Here is a 26382-nt window from a genome sequence, read left to right as displayed (position 1 = left end):
CCCACCCACCCTCCTCTCTCACACACACACACACACCCACACATCCCCCCACACACACACACACACACTGCCCCTGTTACCCTCCCACCCTCTCCTTCTCCAGTTGATCAGGCCCAGTTAGCTCTCTCTGGCTCTATGAGCCCAGGTTGCACAAACTTGAAAAGGTGAAATCACCTCCTTGGCCCCAATCCTTTCACCTTTGTGCATATGCACACAGTCATTCTCCTGCTCACCCAACGCATGCATGCACGCACACAGAAACACCCACACATTTAGATTCTGTTTGTCTCATGGATGTTACATGGTTCCACACACTCTTCCTCGAAGTCCCAGACCGCTGTTTGCCTTGTCACTTCAGACCTCTACTTTCCGGTGACTGTTCTGAGTGTTTGTTGTGTTTCTGCCCATGACAGATCTCTGCTCTCCGCACAGACTGAATAATTATCCGGACTCCCACGTTGGCTCACAGTACAAAACCTGCTGTTCTTCCCAACACTCCTTCATCTGGCAACACGCAGCCATAAATCTAGATCCGACAGAGATTCAGCTTTATCTCCGGCTGAGAGATTGTGTGTGGAGGCTGCACCGTGACAACGCCATTTCAAGAAAACTTCACTTCTAGTGAAGTACGAGTTATTTCTTCCAACGTCAAGTGGATATCCTTACATTTAGTATTTATTTTGTTCCATTTCACAGATGTATTTTCTGCACTGTTGACTACATCAAATTCCTTCCTCTCCTATCCCTACAGTGTAGCTGAGTTTCATGAAAAACGACACCTCACTTAACCTCTCTCCTCTCCGTTCTCTAATGCAATCACTTCCTGCTAACTCCTCAACAGAGGTGATTAAAGAGCATGGCCTCTCGTTGCATCACACAGTCCTCAGCAGCTCATTCACACTTCTTTGTGTCGCTACACGGTCTTCTTGTTGACCAATCCCATCCCATCTTAGCCATAAAGCTCTGTGTGGTTGGAGCACCGCTACCTGTCTTTTCTAAGGTGAGGAGACTAATTGATTAGAGGAAGAGGATTACAAAAGCAAAAGCCTGATGAGATGATGACTCAGGGAAGGTGTTGAGTGCGTTAGGGTACCAGGTGTTAAACTGGACTAATGAGGACGGTCCGCGCGCCCAGGTTGCCATGGGCGCTTAATCAAGGCAATGTGTTCAACTCATCACAGGGAAACTTTGGTCACTTTACTGATGCGAGCACACGCACACACACACACACACACACACACACACACACTTCTTTCTTTAGAGTCATCAGAGCGCTTCCTTTCTCACTCTCTCCCTTCCTGTCTATCTCTCCTCATCCATGTCACCTTCTCTTTTCATTCCTCTCTCTCTCTCATCGGTTGTTTCTCGTGAGAGTTGATCTCGAGGGAAGCCAGAGTCAAATTTGTCTCCGGGTATCACCCACAGGCCCCCTTGGGACCTATTTAAATAGAGCTGCAGCCTCCACTGACTGACTGGCATCTCTCTTTCTCTCGCTCTATCTCTCTCTCTCTCGGCTCTCTCTCTCTCGCTCTGACTGTGTGTATGTCTCTGAATGCTTCTCATCTTGCAGTTGAAGTTTGCAAAAGAAACTCGCAACAAACAAGATGATGGAGAAAGATAGATGTTCAAATAGATATAAACTCACACCCACACCCGGTGATGAGGTGACAGTTCTCAGTGCTAGTCTCACTCTCACCATAGTCTATCACACACACTCACCATAAAATGTGGCTGAGTGAGGATCCTTCTCAGCTCCTTGGCATCGCCATTTTCTGGGTAGCAGGAGATCTCTTCCAGTACCTAAGGGTGGAGTAGAGGGGTGGGGTAGAGGGGTGGGGAGGGGAGGATGGTGGAGAGACGTCATAGTTAGAGTTACATTGCACAGCCATTCACACTTGGATCTCAACTCCCACCTACACATGACAGCTCTGTGATACGGGGTCACCTCGTACGATGACCGGCGCTGGGACACACAGGCACACAGGCTCCAACGCATGCTGCTCGCCGACCTCAGTCCCGACTACAACACTAACCCCAGCCCTCCCCCTGTCCCCCATCCCAATATTCACTCTGGCATACCTCCCAAATCCCCCCACATGAACCAATCAGCACTTTCCTTTCTGAGTGCCACCCCCCCCCCCCCCCCCCCACCCCTTCACCTCCATCCTGAGGCCACATTCTGGCACTGGCTCTACAGTTGCCTCACAACTCACTGCTGAATGTACAACCGTGCGCCGAGATGCAGACCTGAACAAACACCGGCCGCTCTTCCTGTAGATGGCAAGCCTGCGTCCTCGAGAGAGCACTTGAACTTGTCAAAATAGATGACCGTGCTTGGACAAGTCACATGTACCTAAGACTTTTACACACACACCACATAACACAGTAACCTACATTCGGGTTATGCACATGTGGGCTTAGTTTCCCCTCACGGACGGTCTGAGGCCCCTTACAACCCACCCTGTTTGCCTGCCTGTACACAGTGGGTAAACCCCACTTTAAGGACCAGTTGATAGAAGGACAAGACAATGACAAAAAGTGGAGATGAAGGTGTTTAGAGAGAAAATCTTGATTGTTTTGTTGAAAGGAAAACAAACAAACAAACAAACAAACAAAAAACAAAGGATGAAGCTTACACATTCCAGACGAGTCAAAGCCGTGCCTGCTTCGTCTTCAGAGGACTTCTCGGCATGAGAGCACAACACAAGGGGGTTCTCACAACAGGCATGAGAGACAACACAAACAAACACACACGGGGGACACACACATCACAACAGGCACAAACAAACACACACGCCAAGGTTTGACACACACGTGACAACACACAACACACACACACACACACACAGACACAAACAAACACACACGCGCACACACACACAGACACACACACACACACACACACACACACAAGACTTAAACGTCCAGAGGAGAGAGCAGGCCATGATGGGACTATAAAGAGATGGAAACGCCTCTAAGGCCACCTTTCCCAGTCGCCCGTGGTTCAGTGGATTTAGGGTTAGAGCAGGTGTGATTGGTTTTGGCAATAAAGGGTTAGTTTCAGCCCGCCGGCGGTGGTGTTTGGTGTTAGGTGGCCTTCAGGAGAAAGAGCGTCCCATTGGGTGGAAAAAAGGAGTGTGGTGTAATGAAAAAAGCTTTTCAAAGAAGTGCCTGGAATGGTCAGTGGTGAAGAAGCAGGGCAAGTTACTCAGAAGAAATTGTCCATACTAAAAGAAAAAAAAAGATCCAAGTGAGATTTTGATTGGCAATGTAGTATGGGGGTGTTTTTTTTGTTTCAGACACTGAAACTTCTACTTTTGCCCGCATCTCTTCGCAGAGGGACAAAGCCACAACAAAAGAAATCACAGACAAACAAACGCCTCAGGAGCGTCTGCGTCAGCTGACACCGAGATGTCCATTTCAATTTGTCCCCCACAGACACTTTCAGTTCGACGGTCCTTTCATTCACTTCTGTGTCTGCTGCATCTATGATATGGTTTCCTGTTATTACTATGAGTTTGCAACGGCTTTGGTCGCAATGCCGTTGTAAACAAGCCTTCTTTGAAACTGAACCGGTCAGGTGCATATTGTTTCACCTATGCGGGGTCGCAGGAGAGCGCCTTATCTCGGTTACTTCTCTGTTCAAGAGATACCAACGTGTACAAGCCCAGGCCTACACATCCTGGTACACTGAACAACAACGATGACTTTTACCAGATATTTAAAATCACAGAATGAGTCAAAGGTAAACGGAATCTTCATGTGGTTACTTGGTAGGGTGAGAACGAGAGAGGGCGAGGGCGAGAGAGAGAGAGAGAGAGGGAAAAGAACGAAAAAGCTTTGACCTACATAACGGAGGATTTCATACTCTCTGCAATGGCAAGACGTCTCTGTCTGCTGTGTCTCTGGTGCTTCTCTTATGAAGTGTGGGTCCACACTGAGACAGGTCCTGAGTAGGGCCTCAGACTCTAATGTTATTTTTCCCTGTCGACCCAGCTGTGCTTTTCCACATGCCTTTTATTAACACTTTTAATTGGGGTTCCAGCCCCAACACAAGTAAATGGGAGTCTCAAAACACACACAGACACAGACACAGACACACACACACACACACTACACTTCAAGTCTCAGAGGCACTCGATCGGAGTTCATGCAGACGGCTTGGAAAACAGAAGGGACTTCTGTTGGGTGGCAGCTCACGCCTTCGTTTTCAGCGCGGCCCTTTCTCTGGAGACATGCTTTCCGGCGCTAGAATTCACCGGTGAAGAAAACAGGCGTGTGCTCACACAAAGACGGTGAGACCGGTGGGTGGTGCTGCTGGTGGTGGTAGTGGAGGGGATTGCAGTGGCAGAGAACAACAACTAAATCCAGAGACCTGGCACTACAAAACTAACTCGCTCTTAAGATGCGGTTCCACTGTTTTACTGGGTCACTAAAAACAAAAACAAATGCCCAAACAAATTGCTACCATGTGCAGAACTGTGAACAGCATCCAGACACACAAGGGGTGGGTGGGGGCAAAGTTGAAATGAACAGCGGTTTTTATGGTGCGATTGACTTGTAAAGGCACCTTGTAAAAAGACACAGGGGAATTGTAGCTTGTTGATTTCACAGTGATAGGACTGCATTAAAAAAAGTCTGTATTGGCCACTAAAGGTTCTTCGCACATCCAAACAGCAAAAACTTCACCAGCCAGCCAAAGGCTCTCCCATCTGGTGGCCATTACATACAGCAGGGGAAACCGGCCATGAGGGAGCTTCCAGTACAGGGCACTGTGTTAATCACTCACCCAGTTCAACGAGCGGAAAAGAAACAATCAGGGGGAGCGGAGTTATCCTCCGTGTCCCAAACCACATACGGGCTCAGTGCCCACAGGGATCCAGGTTTGAGTTTACAGAACCCACTCCCCATCTTGAACCCACTCTCCTTCCCACTCCCACTCATATACTGTCTGCCCTCCACTGTCCTGTAAGTAACGGCAAGGACAGCCCAAACATAAGTCTTAGAGAAAAGAAAAAGACTCGACTCGCAGGTGATGAAGCTGTCTCATTTCAACAAACCCTGACATCACTGCTTTTCAGCCAAATGCTGGTTAAAAATGATAGTGGCTGGTAGATTTCACACACACAAAAAAAAAAAAAAAAAAAGTAAAATTTCAAACCCTGTTGCCTTTGCACATGTACTCACCCATACAAAAGCCCATTTGAAGGTCGTTCCCATTTGAAGATGATATTAGGATGAGATCCACTGCATAACTAATCTGATCTATATCTGTATGTGAGTGCCAGCGCTAATGCTATCCCGTTATTTTGTTAGCATGGCGTCAATGTTGCTCAGATTAGGTGAAGAGAAAGGAATGAAGTTAATAGCCAAAGCTGTGAAGCCCCCTTGCGACAGAACCTCTCTGATTAGGAGGGCAGAGGTAACCGGCCGGCAGCATGCTACAGAAACACCAGTGTTTGACAAGATCAGCTCATTACCGATATCAGTACAGGGGAAAAACAAATACACTTGCTAAGCATTAGCTAAACAGCAGGACTCTGAGAGCCCTAATCATGGTCTGTCTTCACAGTTCACCCCATCTGATTCTGCAATTACTGACCATGGTTAATTATGTGAGCTATTGCCTTGCCTGAAAATGTAAAAATGATTGTACTAGATGCTAAAGGTTGTGCTAAAGGTTTCAGAGAAGTGAAGAAAATTTCAGTCAGTCTATAGGAACTTACAGTTACAGAGCTCAGAGCACCAGTTTATAACATGCTTTAACTTTAACTAACATCTCTGATGCTGGTAAACACCGTAAGACGTAAAAACATAAAGGCATTAAAGTAAGCCTTAAATAGGCTAGTTTTGCCTGTGCGTTGACTAAATGTGTGTCTAGCCAACGCTCTTCAGCCCACTGACTCTGAATCAGCGGATCAGTGCTCTGTGGGTGTGTGTTCGGCTGCAGGATAAGCTGCACTGAGCTGATCTGGGGACAGATTTGAGGGACGTGACCTGAGACGGTCTAAGGAGGTTGATTGCCCAGTCCAAGACCGCTCACCTCTTTGGCTCTCTGGACTGCGTCACTCGGTGGGTTCCTGATCTGCGGAGAAGACTTGGTGTTGATCTTGTCGTACAGCTGAAATAGACGAGAAAATCATTTCATTAGGGTTAAATAACAAAAAGAACAAACATTTCATTATGGTTACATAATAAAACAAATAACAAACATTTCCTTCAGGTTAAATAACAAGAATATGAATAAAAAAATAATTCAAATTCATTCTGTTATACTATAATAGTAAATGCTTGATAAATAAAATTCCTGAAAATATATACATGAGCATGTTTGATCAGCATGTACTCATCTGCAATATGTAACTGCAATTAACATCATCATGTTTACAGCCTAAAATGACAACCACACTTTTTATCTAACCAGCACTTAAACACAAACACAAACACACACACTTCCTCTCAATAAAAGTCAGAGCAGTCGGTGCAGTACAGCCTCTTCACTTGTGCCTCTTCAGCCATAACAAATGATACATTCTAGTCCAAGGAAAATAGCACAACACTGAACATCACAAGGTGATCTCCCTGAAGCTTGGGATGGCCACAAGCCCTTTCAGTCTGACAGGCCCATTAATAACCAATACAGAACAGGGGAACTCTTACTCCACATGATAAAATCACACACTGGCCAAAATCAGACACTGTTTCAGTGTCTTGACCATAAAACAAGAGTCAGCTGGCCAACGAATATTGTGGTGTAGTATAATGGTCCAGTGGTACTTCAAGGCACCAAGTTTTTGCTTGGAGATTTACATACTAAACTGTCCTTTCTTGGGTGCAACTGAATGACTACCCCGTACTGCACTGTACACATACTTCATACTAACTCTTGGGTATGATAATATGAATACCATAATATGAAACATATAAAATTAGATTAAAAATAAAGATAAAACTTTCAATTATCAAAATGCTGCACTGGAACATAATGCTGGATATAACGGCATCTAAACATGTCAAAAGATCTTCTAATGCACATTCAGTAGCATCACTGAACTAAAACTTTGCAAAAACTGCAACTGTTACAGAAAAACAGCACTAGAAAAACAGGAAGTGGGATAGCACCATCTGACACTACTAGTCTCTCTTTTTAAAATCACTGCAGCTACAGAAGAGACCCTTGCACACATGCTTTCATAAGACAAGGACAGCTACATTCACTAAATCTCTATGCCATGGCAAAGGTACTGTAAAAAGGATACAACTAAAATGTCATTCAGACCTCAGATTCAGTTTTTCATGGGTATTTCAGAGTTGAGGGGGTGTTCTGATTTTATGAGATCTAGATCTTGTTTTTTTATTAAATGTCTAGGTCATGGTTTTATGAGATCTAGGTCTTGGTTTTATGAGATCTAGGTCTTTGAAATAGACAGTCAAACTCACTCAGAAACGAATGCTATGCTACCTGAACCTTTTCTAAAGAGTTAGCAGGGAACTCTCCTTTTTTGCAACCTGACTATTGGATCCACAGTTTTACCAAAAGGGCATGTGGTTTGTAGCTTAAGGTTCATTTTGTCATTGTCATTGACAGGAACAAAACCGAAACACCACAATGACTTCACATTTGGACGTGAAGTTCCCGACCAAGACAAATGTCAAACTCTTATGACGAATGCAGATGTTTGTTACTGACTTTAGTACAAAAGTACAAAAGTAGGGGGATACTGGACCAAAGGCTCTGGCCTTCTTGTAATGAATCATTTGAAGCTACTGTGGCTCTGCCCTCATTCAAAAAGACCCCAACGAACAAAAGGGCACAGAGGAACAAACACATCACAACCTACAAGAAAATGTGTACCCAGCAAAGAGACTGACATCCAAAGCAATTCATCAAGTACAGCAGAAAGCGCAAGGTAATCTCTCGCCAGGAATAAAACAACCCCAAATATCTCAACCACCAGTTGCAGTCTGCAAATCTGCAATTCAGATGGATTCTTTCACAACAAAAGCCAGTTGAACCTTAACAATGAGAGAAAGGAAAACGCCACGGCAGCACTCACCGACCAACCTCCCTCCACAGCCAAACTCCACTTAGGACTTTTACAGCCAGGACCAGACAGCCGCCCCAACACCAACAACATCTACTACTCTCTCTATTCTTTGGGGTTACAGTATAGGAACCATGGCGCGTGTGTGTGCGTGTGCGTGTGCGTGTGTGCGAGAGTGTTTGTGTGGGAGTGGCAGTACGCAGCGATGGAGAGTGGCAACACAACGTCTTAATGTCCGGGCCGGTTTCAAGAGATGGGCAGATAGGGCTGGAGCCACGACTCTGAAAGAAAAACTGACAATAGTGGCCATTGTTCCACTTCTCTGTTTAGAGCACAAGGGGGTCTCTGCCTTTTCAGCTTCTCTATGGAACGAGGAGTCTGTATTCACAGACAGCCTCCCGGGGGCAAGCACAGCCCCCCCATGCAACATGTGGAGGTGGTGGTGGTGTTGGTGGTGGAGGAGGTGGTGTTGGTGGTGTTGTTGGTGGTGGTATTCGGGCCTCAACCTCCTCCATACACACAACCACAGTCTCCAGTTGGTACCCATTCACAATGTGTGTCTTGCCAAATGCTGGAGAGAGGCTCCATCAAAAAAGATCTCCACACAAAACCCGAACTCACACTCCATACAGAGTTCTACAGCTGTGATTGTTCACACGTGAATACAAAAAGCTCATGAGCGCATGTGTATGTGTGTGTGTGTGTGTGTGTGTGGAGTCAATGCGTGGCCACACAAAAACTCTCTTTCACACACGCTTTGTCTCCTGGGTGAATACTTTAGACTGCTAAAAACGTCACAATAATCCACTAAGTGCTCTAGACACACGCTGCTAAGGGTAACACTATTTACACTGTGGTTAGATGCTGCAAGAAAACACTAAGACATCCATTATTCAGCGTTATTCTGGCTGTCTTTTCAAAACAAGTGCTGCGTGACTTGTCAAGCGTAACACAGCGTTCGCAGAAATTACGTTTTGTTTCAAATTCCTTCACCTCTGTACAATTTGCCTCCAGGTAGAGTCCAGGACGTCAACATCAAGATCAGTTCTAAAATCATAATTCACCATTGATGTACACCACCATTGATGCAAGTGATTTCTTTCATCGTCTCAGATTACTCCAGCTGAGCGGTTACTTTATTAGCTCTCATACTACTTTCATTTTGACTCATTTTACATAAAGAAAATGGCAGCACACTTAAACTCTGTTTAAACTGTTAGACAGACACCAGTATGAAGCATATAAAGCTGTCAATGATCAAACTAACACCAGTTCTTTCACGAATCACAAATATTCCTATTTTTAACACATCTCTCACTGATCTGGTAATGGATGACTTGAAGCATATTAGATGCCAGTAGGGTCGGAGGACCTTAATATTGGGGATTACGTGTTCACCACACTTTCCATTCTGAAGCAGAGAGCCAGTGACACTTTCAGAAACCCCAAAAGGGTTGAATTAGTGAAGAACCAATGAACTCGCAGGGAATGTTATGGTAAGCCCATCATGCGTTTTGTTTGTGCTGAACTGCTGAACATCTTCCCAAAAAAATGATCCACCTTCCAGTAACAGAGCAGAAGCTTTTCATTGTTGATCTGTTGTGTATACTTTGTATGTAAACTTTAATAAAATAGTGACACAAATTTGTCAGGACATGCAAGTGGTCAGTGGCAGACAATGGTTACAGAAATAGCACGTGCCCAAATAACAAAATCCCCTGTTGGCAGGAAAATAAAGCAGGGTTCAGAAAGACTGAGGAAGAGAGTGACTGAGGAATAAAAACATAGATATTCTACCAATTCTCTTTCCAGAGCCTTAACATTGTTCCATTTTCCATGTGATCATCCAGCTCTGTGGTAAAAATCCCAAAGTTTTCCTGGAAGCGTGGGAACTCTGCCTTGTGACTGGCCTGGCTCCACATACAACTGAGCTTATGAGACATCTTTATCTTCACACAAAGGCCCACACACGCAGACACACACGCACACAGACACACATACACACACACACACACACACACACACACACACACAGAACAACAAACACAGATAAATACAAACATATACACACAGTCACCCCCTCCAATACACATACAAACACACATTAACTAGAGTATGTACACAGGCACACACACACAAACACAAAGTTCAGCAAGAAAACAAAAACCCTAACCGTATCCTTGGTGTCATTTCTCCCTTCTTATCTGTATTTTTTTCCTGTTTGTTTTGTGTGACTCTTCAGGACTTCAGTAATCATTTTACTGAAAGTGTAATTAGTTGCATCAGACTGCATTGTGCTGTGCTGTTTTGCTATAGGTTTTTTTTTCCTGTTTGTTTTGTGTGACTCTTCAGGACTTCAGTAATCATTTTGCGCCTTTCCTGACCTCACTTGGTCTTGGTTAAATGGAGTTTTTTTCTGAACCTTTATGTCCACCTGTGGACATTTCAGTCATTCTAAAGACAGACTTTAATATGTGCACGTTCCCCATTAACTGGCTGTCATTTCTTTTATTGTTTTATTCTATGTTGTAATACTTAGTCTATACTTAGTCAGTATAAGTATAGTAAGTATAGTATATATACTCTTTTGATTCCGTGAGGGAAATTTGGTCTCTGCATTTATCCCAATCCGTGAATTAGTGAAACACTCAGCACACAGTGAACACACAGTGAGGTGAAGCACACACTAATCCCGGCGCAGTGAGCTGCCTGCAACAACAGCGGCGCTCGGGGAGCAGTGAGGGGTTAGGCGCCTTGCTCAAGGGCACTTCAGGTCGGGGTTCGAATCGGCAACCCTCCGGTTACAAGCGCGAACCAGTAGGCCACGGCTGCCCAGTCGTAGTCTTAGTCTATTTTACGTTTATCTGTTTGTGTTAAAACATTAAAAACAAAATGTCAGATGGTGTGATTTTTTCCCTATTTCTGAGTTAACTGACTGTGGCTAGTTTATGGATGTGGACAGTCATTGGCAATAAACAAACCACAGAAACACACACCCTGCACACAAAAACATTCCATGGAGATTTCTTGTGAGACCACAGAGTGCCTTCCTGGGTATAGCTGAATACTGCAATGCGCAGATGATGAGTTCAATAAAAAACTCAAAAGCAAATAAAAAAAAAAAATAAAAGCCGGGTAAGTAATAAAACCAGCAAAGTGTGTGACTCACGTCCAGTAGTGTGTGGAGGTGTTGGTCCTGAAAGACACTGTGCAGGAAGTCCAGGTCTTTCTCACTGCAGTCCGTCAGGGCGTGGATCTCCTCCAGACTGTCCAGCACCTGGGATACGGCTCCTGAGGGCGAACACAAACACACACACACACACACACACACACACACACACACACACGTGCACAAACGCACAGGCACACCGAAAAAAATAGAGACCCATTTATATACACATTCAAAAAGGTGTGCCAACATACACATGCATGGACACAGTCACACACAACCACCACAATGAGAGAAACACAGACACGTGGTTCCAAACACACCTAGAAAAGGCACTAGCACACGCAGACAGTGACAGACACGGTTTGTGGTGAAATCGTGGAAGGTATGTAATTAATACTACGCGCAAATGATTAAAACCATGCAAATATGACTCATAGGTCTCTGGATGTATTCTAATGCATAATTATAATCAGATCTTTCAGTTACAATAACTACTTGAACTACTGCTCATTTCAATTTAAGAACAATGGAAAAATCGGTGTCAAACAGTAGTGAAACTTAAGCCATGAGAGTCTGCTGCAGGCTTGTCAGAAAGACTCAAGCAGAGTGAGCAGTGCAGATCGGCTTGGCCTCTGCAATCTCTGGTCTACAGTGCATTTCCTGATACAGAGAGGAGCATGACCTTGTCAGAGGGGTGCTTGACTTGAGCATGAGAGGAGAGGAAGCAAGGATTTATTTGGGGGGGGGGGGTGACATGAGGGGAGGGGTGGGGAGTGTGGGGCGGGGGGAATAAGATACGTACTCTCTGCAGCAAGTAGTCCTGCACAGGGGAGGCAGCATTAGGGCAAACAACAGAAAAAAAGAGTTATCAAAAAGATGCAAAGCCGGCATTAGTGAAGCTCTATGAGGTAAGAGAAAGCGTGAATTGGACCTAAAAGAGTTGGCTTAAAAAAAGAAAGAAAGAAAGATATGAGCAAATTGGACAAATAACAACATTATAGTTCAATGAAAGGTCTTGTCATGCAAAATCCATAAATAAATAATAAAAAAAAGAAATACAATAAAACAAAAATAATCTATTATAGGGACCACATCTGGGGGAATTGATAATTAAAAAAAACCTTTGTGGTGGTTCCTGTAAAAATCATGTCTGATCTAATGGAAAACTTGATAGTAATCTCTTGACGTCAGTTCTGCACAAGCCAAAGCCTTTGAGCTGTATCAGAAAAGAAATGTAAAGACCATGACTCATTTGGGTTTTTGGTCACATTTGATGACTGAGGTTGCACTTGCGAAAAGAAGAAGGAAGGCAGCGGTCCTGTCTGAAAACAGGAAGACGAAGAGAGAGAGAGAGAGAGAGAGAGAGAGAGAGAGAGAGAGAGAGAGAGAGAGAGAGAGAGAGAGAGAGAGAGAAGAGAGAGAGAGAGAGAGAGAGAGAGAGAGAGAGAGAGAAAGACAGACACTCTTGCTTCATCATCAGGCTGAGGTTGTGACTTCAGTGTGACTGAAAGTGGCCTTTGTGAAACAAGATGCCATAATAAAATCTAGTGTAGCCAAGAGAAAGCCCGAAAAATGACAGGAACGCAACTATTTTGGGTAAAAAAGCGGTGAAGTGCTCAGGACAACCCCCGAGGACCAGCCCTGAGTTTTTATAACTTGATATCGCTTATGCATTCTCTTTAAACTTTTGTACCAGTGAATTTGCTTGCAAAATAATCAAATCAATATATTAGCTATGATCCACTATTTTTATATTAAATCCTTGGACCTCTGATTCTTACTTCCTGAATTAACCCCAAAATGACTACAAACTGTCAGAAATAGGGTACCAAATAAAAAAAAAAGAAAAAAACAATGCTCAATTTGTAAACGATCTGTTGCTTCAACTTCAACCAGTTTTGGATTCAAAGAAACATGTGCACACTGTTCACAAAACATATACAAAGTGACATTTATCATTTCAAATTGGTCCAGAAATGTTAAAACACAAGCAATAGAGCATACATGTATAATATCATATATGACATTTGATGCATTGTTACAGGGATCTTTTTTGGGAAAGACTACACAATATAGTTAATTACATGTGATTTCAGCAAATCATGTCTATTCCTTGTCCCTTGATTCCTACATATCATGAGAGAGAATCTTATTTGGCAATTTAGAAGGGCCTTGTATGGGGTTTTATTAAGGGCTTTTATTTTTAGCTTCTTTTGCATTACTGTAATAACAGAATATACCTTGTGTGATGAGTACTGACCAAAACAGATGCTTCAAGAGGTGACAAAACTTTGCTGACTATCCTGTCTCTGCTGAACCTCCTCGCACCATTCCTTGTGTGAGTTGAAAGTTTACTGTCTATCTCTCTCTGATATATATATATATATATATATATATATACACACCATACTACCATACCACACTATATATACCATAATAATATATACCATACTAAGAATTTCATTATATCTGAGCAAACAGTACCACTGTTTCTTAGCATCTTTTCTAACATAGGTCCATGCATTCAAGCTAATGAACTGAACCTCATCAATTACTTTAAAAGCATGTTGCACGTTGATCTATTGGTGCAGGTTGGTATTAAGGCGTTGCATTGTGCATAACATCTTATACATATTCGAGCCCATGGATGCTTGAGAAGTTAGACAAGAACAAAAACTTCCTTGGTATCTCTAGATAAGGATGGACAGGAGGATGACCGCAAGACACACGAAAGGGCAACACTTCCTCATGCAAAAGCAGAAGAGAATATACTAAGGCAAACACAGACAACGGACTGATGCAACATTCATGCACTTACTTCTGCTCTCCCCATCTATGGCTATGAATTCAAGAAAGCATGTGCAGTGAAGCTGTGGAAATATTGGCCTTACAGACCAGAACGGAATTCTGATATAAGTTAAAAAAAAAATGTTTTTGGGTACATTGCACATACGTTTTACATTGTATTGTGCACAGTACAATCTTCCTCTGTGTTCTTTTGCCCATTTTAATTTTTTCTTTTTATTGGCCAGTCTCAGATATGGCTTTTTCTTTGCCACTCTGCCTAAAATGCCTGTGGCCAGAGACGTCTATTTCTCAAACTAGAGACTGGGAGGCGTTTATTTCTCAAACTAGAGACTGGGAGGCGTTTATTTCTCAAACTAGAGACTGGGAGGCGTCCATTTCTCAAACTAGAGACTCTAATTTACTTGTCCTCTTGCTTAGTTGTGCATCGGGCCTTAGTTGTAATCGAACCCCCAAATGCTGATGCTCCAAATACTCAACTAGCTCAAAGGAAGGCCAGTTTTATAGCTTCTTCAGTTTTCAGCTGTGCTAACATAATTGCACAAGGGTTTTTATAATAATCAATCAATTAGCCTTTTAACACGATTAGCTAACACAATGTACCATTACCACATTCATGAAAAAACAGTGTTTTTCTTTCAAAAATAAGTGTAATAATTTCCAAGTGACCCCAAACTTGTTGTTTGCTGTCAGCTTCTGTTTAACTAAATACTATTGCCACACTTGCTTGCATGCATGCATGCTTTTATCTTCCATTAGAGATGCACTGCTGTCGCATCAGAGACTCAATACCAAGAAAAACTGCATGACCTAGCTGTGCGCTATCAAACGACAATGGTAAACCAACAACAGAGTCAATGTGAATGCACAGCTATCCAGGCTCATATTCACATGTATTTATTCTGTATCCAAAGCAAGTTGCTGAGCAGGTATGGGCTTCCTCTTGTGAGCTCTCCAGAAACTGAACTCATGCCCATGGTGCTTTGTGCTTTTCTCACACTCTGCTGTACCAGTTGGGGCACAGGGACATTGCGTTGCTTCCTGTGGTATTTACCTTATCGATGTAACATGGGACACTTGAATTCTGCACTCAGCCAACTCAGCCGACAGATGGCTTCCATGGTCGTCATTCATTGGTGGGTGTTCATCCATAGTTGGAGGAGTGTGTGTGTGTGTGTGTGTGTGTGTGTGTGTGTGTGTCTAACCTGAGGAAGTGGGGTCTTCAGAGAAATCAGGCAGCTCCTCTGGCGGGTCCCCGTAAAAGGAGTTGAACTTGTGGCTGGACACTGCTGCCAGCACTGCCCCCTTCAAACCAAAACAGACACACATTTCAAAACTAGAATTACCGCGATGTGCGGTGGTTTGCCCCCGTGCAGCCGTGACTTCCTGGTCGACAAACACTTGTGTGGCGAGGCATGTAATACAGCGATCATAGAGTTGAAAGTCGTCTAACAAGTTGATCTTTTAGTCCAAGTGAACGTTCATACCAAATTTGAAGAACGTTCAGGCATTCTTGAGACTGCGTTCACGAGATAGGGAGATGCATGTGGCTACAGTGACCTTGAACTTTGAACTTTCACCAGGAGATCACATCAGGGACATGTCATTACTTTCCACGTGGCACATCAGGGTCAGTCTTTGATGATGCTGTATCTTTTTGAGTATGTGTCTGTGTGAGTGTGTGAGTGTGTGTGTGTGTGTATCTGTGGTGGAGGGCGGATAAGCGTGTGCACATTTGCATGTTTCTGTGTGGTCAGGGTATATCTGTCTGGCTCATTTAAAGTCATTTGGGTAAAACAGGCTCAGCTGTTGCAAAAATGTTGATGTTTAAAACCGGCAGAGATACTTTTCGCCTCCAAGGTGGATAGACTATTTTAGGTAGTAAGAAGGTTACTGTAACTGCACATAAGCAAAATGATAATAAAGGATTTAGCAAAGGTCTATTAAGGTGGGGAGAGTATTTGCTGCAGCTGCTATGCCATTTTAGTTCATTAGCGCTGCGATCGTGCAGCAAAAGAGTTATTTGTATTTATGTGCAACTTAAGTGTTTTTAGAAACTACGGCTATTTTTGTGTTTTTATATTGTGTTTCTATATACGTTGGTGTGTACTGATAAGAATGTGTGACTTTGCAGGTGTCTTTGAAACTGCGGACAGCGTGACTGAGGCTAACACCTTTAGCTTCCTCCGGGCATTGAACTTCCTCAGCTGTTCAACTGTCTCAGGAAGGTGAATCTTGTAGGCATAGCGGTCCCTCTCCTGCGAGATATAAACACAAACAATGGTTACAGCTTATGCAATTATTTTAATTTGTATAAAAATATTATATATATATTTTTTTTATTTTCTTTCAACCATTTTCTCATTTTTTTTACATTTCTTTCCTCCCGCTGTGCTCTTTCACTCACTCACTCACTCACTCACTCACTCACCTCACTCACTCACCTCACTCACTCACCTCACTTTTTCTGTAGTCACTAGACTATATCTGTATGCTGGATGTGCGTACCTTCAGCCAGGGGTGGTTGAGGGCCTCGTAGACGGTGATCCTCTCTGCGGGGTCCAGCATCAGCATGCGACGGACCAGGTCTTTGGCGCTCTCGGAGATGTGGCTCCACTGGCGCGGGTTCATCTAAGCGCACACACACACACAGGCGCACACAAAATGCACGCAAACACCACACACACAGGTGGAGGGAGACAAAAAAGCACAGCGCGCTTTGAGAAAGGAAGGCATCAGAGGACACGGGGATCAGATCTGGGGATGAGCTGTGTCTGTCTGTGTGTGTGTGTGTGTGTGTGTGTGTGTGTGTGTGTGTTTTCTCTGTAAATAATTTATCCCTCTCAAAATATATATACCGGTACATGTATTATTAGGAGGTCTGGCAGAACATTTTATTCTACCGCTAACCAATACTCAGATTGAGAAACACATTGAGAAACAACATGCTATCTGATGAGCAACATAACAGGCCATCTGATAAATAGGAAAACAGCAGCGCAAAACAGCAAGTGTGTTATCATGAAGAACACCAACGCTGCAACCAAAGGGGCCTATGATTGTGTGATAATAAATAACATACTGCTTTTGTAAAAGAATAACTGGTATTTTTCCCCTAGCAACAGCATTTATGGCCATAGCTAGTGTGTGTGTGGGGGGTGGTGGGGGGGCTTTTCAACAAATTAAATATATTTTTTCATTCTTCTTATTTCTTTCAATAACATCAGCATATATACCATAAGTACTGATAATAAAGTAATTAATACATACTAGGGGCCAGGTTGAAAAAGGCCATGTCCTCAGGAGTAACAGCACTAGTATAACTACTATATTCAAAGCCTGCCAACAATTCAATCTCTTTTCTACAGTGAGAGTCAGTGTGGAATCAGTGTTTTTAAAAAAAAAATTATCAGGGCTGCTCATCCCTTAGACAGTTTGGGAAAATGTTAATAAACTACTACCTTGTATTTCCCTTTAATGATGCCTTCGAAGAGCCTCTCCTTGGTGCCGTAGAAGGGCAGGCATCCACTGAGCAGGATGAATAGGATGACCCCACAGCCCCACACGTCTACCGGCTTACCGTAGGGCTCACGTTTCACCACCTCCGGGGCCATGAAGTGTGGGGTGCCCACTCTCCCTGCAAAGGGATGCATGTGGTCAGTGGAGAGATTCCCCTCGCCAAGGAGGGAGAGAGACCCCCATATGTATAACTCCCCAAAAGCATGCACATTATGCAAACACAGTACCATGCAAAAGTTAAATAGATGCTGTAGACAGATACTCTATTCATCCCCTTTAGGGTAGTTCAATTGCCCAGTAGCTCAATCCTGTAAAATGACGCTGATGTCTAGAAGTGTAGACACAACAGTGCACAGTACTATACACACACTTGCAAGGACATATGCTTTGTTTGTATAATGAAAAAAAAAAAACACAACCACAAACAGGTGCATAGTTATGTTGCCAAGTGCACATAGGTGGTGTGAAAGCAGTATGTAAGTACATCTGTTCAGGTTTCCTTTTTTTTGCGTAAGCTTATCAGTAGACACAAAAAAGTAAAAGTATTGTATTTCATTTCCTTGTTACGGCACATTGAAACAGGAAGTTACTAGAAACCTATAGTGTGCAAGAAAAGAGGCTTCTAATACCGCCGACTGACCAAACCTGGTGGAACTTGTGATGAAAAGGGGAAGCTTTATTCAGCTGTTGGATGAGGCGAAGGCCAACTAATACTCCTTACATAAAATTGACTACCTACAAAATTATCAGCAAAAGTCTGCAATGACACATTCATGGTCTGTTAATGAGGAGAAAACATGATTTGGAAAAAAAGATTTTCTTTTTTTAAATTTACTTTTATACTGGTATCAGTATGTAGACTCCCCCACAAAATCCATTAACTCAATACTTCCAGGACCTTGTCAAGCAGATATAGTTGAGTTTCTTACAAAACACTAGCAATGTGTTAGCTGGATGTTTTTTGGTGTTTGGACAACATCTGGACTTCATACCTCCTGCTACCAGTCCAGATTCTCCAAGCTGTATGGCCACCCCGAAACCTCCCAGTTTAACAGGCGCAGAATTCTCCTTTGATGCCAGTAACACACAGTGGGGCTATGGGGGGAGAGAAAGAGAGAGAGAGAGAGAGAAAGTTAGTAATTGAGGAAATTAACATTTGATTGATACACAATTTACACAATGAGCGGTCCCAAAAGAAGGAAGCATATTAGCAAGAGGAAGGATATGCAAAGTTCTTAAATGCAAATGCCTGGTTCAACTTTACAATTATTCACATTTCCTCTTTAGAATGTTACATGAACCACAAATGAACCGCAAGACATGCATAAGTCCAACTGAGTCCAACTCGGTGTGGCAGCACACCATCATGACAACTTGTGTGACTACACTCACCACACTAAAGGATCTAAGCCTCCACATATAAAAAGCTATTCTTTTTCCACTACACCTTCCCCCCCGTGTTCAACACAAACCCACATAGTTGACGTGCATTTCGGGCCAATCCATGTTTATCCCTAAGCTCTTGGACCCTGTGATCTGGGCTGCACAACTAGCCTACTAATCAGAGGAAAGGAGAGAAACAGAGAGTGTGCGTCTTTGTAAGTGGGTGTATACATGCATGCAAGGGAGCTCAAACTAGTGGTTTTCACCGTGGTGTCTTATTCCTTCCATATTTGAAGCATGCACAGAGTGTGTGTGTGTGTGTGTGTGTCTGTCTGAGTGTGTGTTGCTGAAAAGTGCTTCTGGGGGCTGAGCTGAGCTACAGCTGTATAGGACCAAGTTTCATTTCACCAGAGGTTATCTGCACTGACGGATGGGTGAAAAAATTACGCCACCGAAAAAAGAAGTCTGCGTTAGGTCCATGTTTTCCTTTTTCAAAACATTTTAACGATTCGTTTCAGTGGCAGTGGAAGTCTGGTGGGTCTATCAGTGGAGGGATTTCCTTTTTATTTCTTTCATCAGACAGACACACATCTGCTCCATGGAAAGAATTCATAGGGTGAGTAAGTTGGCTTTACTTCTAAACTGTCTGTGGGATATGCATAAGAGCCAGCATGTATATGACTGCAATATTTAAATCTAAGGCATAAATGATTTTAAAGTAGGCTATATGATGTGCTTTACTGAAAGACACAACATGTGATTAGTTTTAGCCTTTCAAGAGAGCATGTCTGGTAAAGGGGCTTGCCATAGTGATCTAGCTCCTATGTTCTAAGACAATAATGAATCCACAAATTCAAAGAGATGGATTATGGAAGTAAAAGATTTAACCAAAAACTACAACCAGAAAGACGACGATAAAGAGTGCTGGGTATTGCATCACCAATAGCAAGCATTAATGTGTGTGTGTGTGTGTGTGTGTGTGTGTGTGTGTGTGTGCGCGCGCACGTGTGAGTGACTGACAGCAAAAGAGAAAGACAGTCAAAGAGACAGAAGTTAAAAGGCTTGTGGGTGAGTTAGTGTCTGTAAACCTCTGAGACACACAACCCCTCAATTACCAACTCCCTTCTCTGAATTTTTCCAGGACTGAAAACATCGCATATCTCTTTTCACACCATGGATACCACAAACTCTACAGGCTACCCCACTCCCTTCACAAGCAACAGCTCCTACGCACTGACCAGCACCACAGCAATGTACCGCAGCCAAACCATGACCGCTCCCGGCGCGCCATGCAACATTGATGGCGGCGCCATGCGGATCCCGCTGGCCATCTTCTACACACTCTTCTTCCTGTTTGGGTTGGTGGGTAACCTGCTGGCGCTGTGGGTGTTCCTGCGCGTGCACGACAAAAAGAACTCGGTGCGCGTGTTCCTCATCAACGTGGCGCTGGCCGACCTACTGCTGGTCATCTGCCTGCCCTTCCGCGTGATGCATCACGCCAACGGCAACCACTGGATACTGGGGCCCGTGATGTGCCGGGTGGTCGGGCACGCCTTCTACATGAACATGTACATCAGCATCACCCTGCTGGGGCTGATCAGCGTTGACCGCTACCTGAAGATCCACCGCTCCACCAGCCGCAAGCGCTTCATGAGGGGCCGGTGGAGCTATGTGGCCTGTGGGCTCCTTTGGTCCATAGCTGGTGTCTGCGCCATCATCCTGATCAGTGTTACGACGCACAAGGACGAGGGCAAGTGCTTCCACTACCGGCAAATGTCATCCAAGGGCCTGGCTTGCTTCAAGTACTTCCTGGTGGCGCTCTTCTGGCTGGTGTACGCGTCGCTGGTCATCTCGTACCTCAAGATCGGCAAGATGCTGCAGCGGGCGTCCAAGGACAAGCCGGACCTGCCAAACGCGCATAAGTACCGGCAGACGGCGCGCAAGTCCTTCTTCGTCCTCTTCCTGTTCACGGTCTGCTTTGTGCCCTACCACATCGTGCGTGTCTTCTACATCGCCTCGCAGCTCAGTGACACCCCCTGTGCCTGGCAGGACGCGGCGGACAAGGCCAACGAGGCCGCGCTCCTACTCTCGGCCTTCAACAGCTGCCTGGACCCTGTCATGTACTTCCTGCTCTGCAGCTCCATCCGCCGCACCACCCTGGAGATCTTCCGGAAGCTCATCCGCGAGCCCAACGTGGTTGTCAGCAGTGTGTCCAGCAGCGAGCTCGGCAGGAGCCAGCGTGAGCGACCGTCGCTGGCCAACATCAACAGCGTCCACGCTCAGAGCGAGAGGATGGTTATTCATACGCCAGTCAAGGGGAAATAAGTTGCTCGACACAGTTGGGGAAAGCTGTTGATAGCATATGCAGATGCAGCTCCGAGAGACACAGTGGAGAGACCAGCCAGAGAGACGTGCAGTGATTTCAGTATCTCTCAATTGTCTTGCCAGGGACTGAGAAAGATGTAGAAAGCACTGGCATCTTTCCTTAATCTCAAGCCCATCTGGTTGAACATTTTTGGAACACTGGGGCCAAATTATAATCTATGTTTTCAGTATATGTGGATGTATATTATGTGTGGAGACATGCAAAGGCCTAGGTTTTCAGAGGCATTAGAGACGTCAGTCTGTTATTGCTGTTCACATTGGGCAAGAAAGTTGGAGAGAGGAACAGCCTCTGAGGGGCAATGCAACACCTCGAAGAGCAAGAGATGCAGATTTGTTATTTGTTCTCCTATCTCAATCACGTAACACTAAACAAACTCTAAAGCTGAGAGTTTAGCCTAAGCCTCATTCTGGTCATTTCTGTATTTACACAGCATGTGCTGTACGTAAGTCACAATGACCCGATTCTTCACAAATGACTTAGCATAAAGGCTTGTTTTACACATTTATACATAAAATATTTTATGTTTGAATCCTAACTGTATATTTTGAGGGTCTGATTTAGAAAATGTTTGGAAAAGACAATATTTCTTTAAAAGGGCAAATTGCATTCAAAAGTTGGTTGGTTGGTTTTGTTGTTGTTGAAGCAAATAAGGATAATTATATGCATTATATAATGCATTATAAGGATCCTTATATCCTTATAATGCATTATATAATGATCCTTATATACTTATAATGCATTATATAATTCTAAAAAACATTGTGAAATCAAATGCCGCACACACAAAAAAAAAACACAGACAAAAAAAACTGAGGTAATTTAATGTCATCCCTAGTTGATGCTTTTAGCCAGACTACAGTAGACACAGTGGCATCATAACACAATCATGACTCATCCTGAAATGGAGTTACAGCACTCTAGTAGTCAAACTAACACAAACACAATATGTGACACTGGTGAGACCATGAGCCTAATAAGAGGTAGGCCTTCTAATCCCTGAAAGATTTAGCCAGTGTGATTCAGATGTACTGGGAGTCTTAGTGCTGGCTAGAACAATGACTCATATTTCTGACAGCCCTCTGACTGTGCAGATGTGCCTCTCCTGCACACGCTAAATAAGGACTCCCTCTCCTGGTGGAACATGACAATGCATGAAAAAAAAAAAAACATTGCTTACAGTAAAATGTGGTCAGGAAATGACCCAGATGTGAAATTCTTTCTAGATTAAATGTCAAAACAACCATCAGATCTCTCTATAACTGAATGATAATAATAATAATAATAATAATAATAATAATAATAATAATAATAAAAGGTTAATGCACCGGGGGCAATTCCACGCAAAACTGTCACGTCCAACGCCAACACAATGCCGTGGTATGGTACAGTGTGAATGATGATTACTTGAAATTTGAGCATTCATTCTTCTTGGTTGTAGAACTTGCATGAAAAACTTTTCACATAATAATTCGCAACATACAAATACCATTGCATTTAGTTGCCGTTATGGACGTGACAGTTTTGCGTGAAATTGCTCATAATATTATGAATATTATGTTCACACAATATTCACGATTACTTACTGAACTGAAATAAAAAAGGTCTTAATTAACTCTTCATACACAGTTGAGCTCAAGTTTATGAACCCATGCTAAAGTTGACTAAAAAGAGCAATAAAAAAATAATCTTTTGGAAATTGATCTTAACGCCTTAAAGGGAAACCTGGCAGGATTTCCCCCTCTGCTGGAGAAATTGTGCATTATGCTATTTCAAACTGTGGAAAAAGGTAACCCGCACATGGATTTGTTTACAAGCTAGCAAAACGGTTAGCATAAGTTCGGCAGACAATGTGGATGTTACAAGGTAAGAAACACGATTTAAAACGAGTTTCTTGTTTCTCACTTCTCTTTCCGGGACGGTAGTCTCAATGTTGTAAGGTTGGTTTTCCGCCTGGGGACGCTAGGGGCAGCGGGAAAAGTCACCATTTTCACCGGAACAGGTCATTTAACCATCCAAATGATTTTTAAACAGGTTTATTACGTTGAAATAGTTGCCAAGTTCCCCTTTAAGTAAAAAAATTAGGAAATATCAAACCTTTAAGGACACCAATTTTCTCTCTGAATGAATAATGTATCGTAAAATAAAATAACCCCACATCATCACATACCCTTACCCTTCACCATACCTAGAGATTGACATGGTTTTATTTCAGTTAGCCTAATAGCTGGTTTGATTTGCATTGAGAGATGATCTTATGTAAAGTACCCCATGCCAATCATGAAATATGGTGAAGGGTATGTGATGATGTGGGGCTATTTTAATTCCAAAGGCCAATGGAACTTTATCAGGATGTATAGTACCCTGGATCCATGAAATAACTGGCCTTTAAAAATAAAAATCTGCCTGCCTCTTTGGGAATTTAACATAGGGGTGGGAATACTTATGCCCCCTGTATTTTAAGGAAGAACATTTATTTATTTACAATACATTATTTATTCACAAAGAAAATTGGTGTCCTTAAAGGTTGGCTATTTCCTCATTTTTTCCCCTTATGGCATTAAGATCAATTTCCAAAAGATGATTTTTTTATTCCTCTTTTTAGTCAACTTTAGCATGAGTCCTTATGAGCTCAACTGTAGGCCAATATGTGGATCTCACATCTGAAACCATACTTTCAACAGTCTGTTGTAACACTGTAAACTCTCAGTGTCAAACTGCAAACAGATTCAGATAGGCCATACTGAGGAAGTTCTCGGCTAACTGCAAGCAACCTGAAACGACCCTGCTGTGGTTAAAGCTTGCAAATGCAATCTTTTGAAAAACAACTTTAAGGCTGCACTTAGGTTAGGTTCACGGCCAATCTGTACCTTCCTCATTTCAATGTCGCAGACAGACGGATTAGAAAATGCCTCTCGCACCATGAACCAAAGGTAGGTGATGTAAAATGCATAAGTTGCTGTGCTCTGCCTGGATCTATTTTCTGGTACTGTTTGCAAGTGCTACTTAAAACAACATGACTATGTTTTGAAAGCCTTATTAATACATTTGATATTTGTGGCTACAAGATTAAATACAATAGATAGCATCTGATACAGTGCATAAAACGCAGATATATTGTGGCACAGTTCCTCAAGGACTCGGATCAAGAGCAATGTTAAGGTCATTTTTTTATTTTGAATTTAAAAGAAAAACATTCATCAAAGAAACTAGGCATTCAGACACTGGGAAATGATCTAACACCCAATTCTCACTTTCACTCTCTTCAGTTAGATTAAGGTTCCTGCTTTAGCAACTCAAACTACCTTCCAAAGTAATATATAATTGAGATCATAGTGCTATTACTACTACTGCTAATCCTATTGAACTTCCGATTAATAATGATAACAATGTGTTTTTAATTTGGGGTACATATTGCTCAGAGAACAAGTCCAGTACCGTAGCTGCATCATAACTCTATATTTAGCACTTGTGAGCTTCTGGTGACACATACACGACAATAGTGAACTATAAAACTCACTTTCAAAACAAGACTGTACCGCTGTGGATGTAATAACTGCAATATGGATATAATAACTGCAATAAGCTAGAAATATTCGTCCATAGAACACATGCATCAGAGGAAGGCTTTCTTCCAGACACTGTTCCTACTCCTTTATTTAAGGTTGTCCCTACATTACTTTAGTGTCTTTAGTATCTACAGTTAGTTAAGAATGTCACTCAAGACCTACACACACATTCAGGTACTGTGGCTGCACCCTCACTGTGATTAAATGAAATAATAAATAATAACAATGGCGATACAATATGCATTCGTCAATTGATTTCTGATAAAAACAAACATACTTTTTAATTTAGACAAATAAAAAACAAACAAAAAAACAGCTATACTGCTACTTGTACTGTGACTTGTCATTTCTCGGTTCCGTTTTTAAGATCTTCAGAGAGTATAAATAAATTCAGTTCAGTTTCATAAGGGAAAGGAAATGCTGATTTTTCATTTCTCATTTCAGTAGAAGGAACTGCACGGTAGAGCCAGAGATAACCCACTCAGTGGTGTTCCCCTGGATCTACCTGTTCCTAGCTCTTCTTGGCCTCTTGACCAATAGCCTGGTCTTCCTTGACCTCAGGAAGACCAAGGGGAAGCCCACTGTCATCTTCGCCCTGAACATGGTGCTCTCCGATGTCATCCAGTGCTTCAGTCTCTTTTTCAGGATGACTTTCTACCTTAATGCAAATGAATGGGAAGCTGAGCAGCCAATGTGTGGGGTAACCATTTTTGTCTCGGTGACCGTCTTCTACACCAACGTCTACTGCAACATGTGCTTCCTGCTCTGGATTAGCCTGTGCCGCTTCACCACGGTGGTGAGGCCTGACCACACCATTCTGTGGGTGTTCAGGGAAGTCCGTCTGTGTCGTCGGATTTGCCAAGTGACTTGGTTGGTCGTTGTGGTGCTCATTGGCAGCCACATGGTCTACAAAGAATACAAAGGCAAAGGAATGGGAGGCAACTGTTTTGATCATATGAATAACCGCAGAAAAACAAGTTCCAGTGGCATGCATGCCATTGGCCTAGTGGTCTTCTACCCCAACCTTTTGGTCATGCTGTTCAGCTACACCCTGCTGTTGTATCACCTTCAGCGGATTCATAAGTCCAGCCAGCTTAGCCAAACACAAGGATCCGGAGGAGGCCTAAGGGTCAAACGGAAAGTTATAGCGTCCGTGCTGGTATTCCTTGTCTGTTTCCTTCCCTACCACATCCAGAGAAGCATCATGCTTCTGTCACGGGACCCGGGGAACTGTGGCAGGACGCAGAAAAAGTTCAGGGTCAAGACCAACACCATCCTATTGGCAGCGTTTAACTGCTGCCTCAATCCCATACTGCACCTGGTCTTCCGTTTAGCATGCTGTCGTGGCAAGAGACTGAGACCGGCGGGAGCAGAAGGCCAGGACATACACATTGTTGGGAGTTTAGATTCACCTACATGACATAGAAACAATGTAGAGAAAATGTTTTTTTTCATGATGCTATGCAATCCAAATATGGACACTTCCTTTGTATTAGCAACCAATCA

At 43.2% G+C, this 26382-nt stretch overlaps 2 protein-coding genes across 20 annotated transcripts in view; one reads left to right on the top strand and one right to left on the bottom strand.

Moving 5' to 3' along the window:
• The window catches only part of caska (calcium/calmodulin-dependent serine protein kinase a), a 193516-nt gene that overhangs the window by 30600 nt on the left and 136534 nt on the right, over positions 1-26382 (bottom strand). For 6 of the 19 annotated variants that reach the window (XM_048239918.1, XM_048239920.1, XM_048239925.1 and 3 more), the window contains exons 6-15: positions 18534-18636; positions 17481-17659; positions 16531-16653; positions 16197-16280; positions 15228-15327; positions 12020-12037; positions 11215-11336; positions 6044-6121; positions 2637-2681; positions 1720-1800 (exon numbers count right to left, since the gene is read on the bottom strand). In XM_048239918.1, the coding sequence (XP_048095875.1) occupies positions 1720-1800; positions 2637-2681; positions 6044-6121; positions 11215-11336; positions 12020-12037; positions 15228-15327; positions 16197-16280; positions 16531-16653; positions 17481-17659; positions 18534-18636 (933 nt within the window). The remainder of the gene's footprint in view (positions 1-1719; positions 1801-2636; positions 2682-6043; positions 6122-11214; positions 11337-12019; positions 12038-15227; positions 15328-16196; positions 16281-16530; positions 16654-17480; positions 17660-18533; positions 18637-26382) is intronic. The other 13 variants (XM_048239924.1, XM_048239930.1, XM_048239935.1 and 10 more) reach the window with 6 other exon arrangements.
• gpr34b (G protein-coupled receptor 34b) lies at positions 19477-21899 on the top strand. The gene is made up of 2 exons (XM_048239939.1): positions 19477-19540; positions 20066-21899. The coding sequence occupies exon 2, from the start codon at positions 20098-20100 to the stop codon at positions 21247-21249; it is 1152 nt and encodes a 383-aa protein (XP_048095896.1). The 5' UTR covers positions 19477-19540; positions 20066-20097; the 3' UTR covers positions 21250-21899.

This window comes from Alosa alosa, chromosome 3 (genome assembly GCF_017589495.1).
Source record: "Alosa alosa isolate M-15738 ecotype Scorff River chromosome 3, AALO_Geno_1.1, whole genome shotgun sequence".
In the NCBI taxonomy this organism is placed as follows: domain Eukaryota; kingdom Metazoa; phylum Chordata; class Actinopteri; order Clupeiformes; family Clupeidae; genus Alosa; species Alosa alosa.
Note: the sequence above shows the minus strand (reverse complement) of the source record. Positions and strands in the feature narration are given on the sequence as shown.

Bases quoted from the DNA above. Each gene is read 5' to 3' on its own strand.
- gpr34b (XM_048239939.1), top strand. From the start codon at position 20,098: ATGGATACCACAAACTCTACAGGCTACCCCACTCCCTTCACAAGCAAC.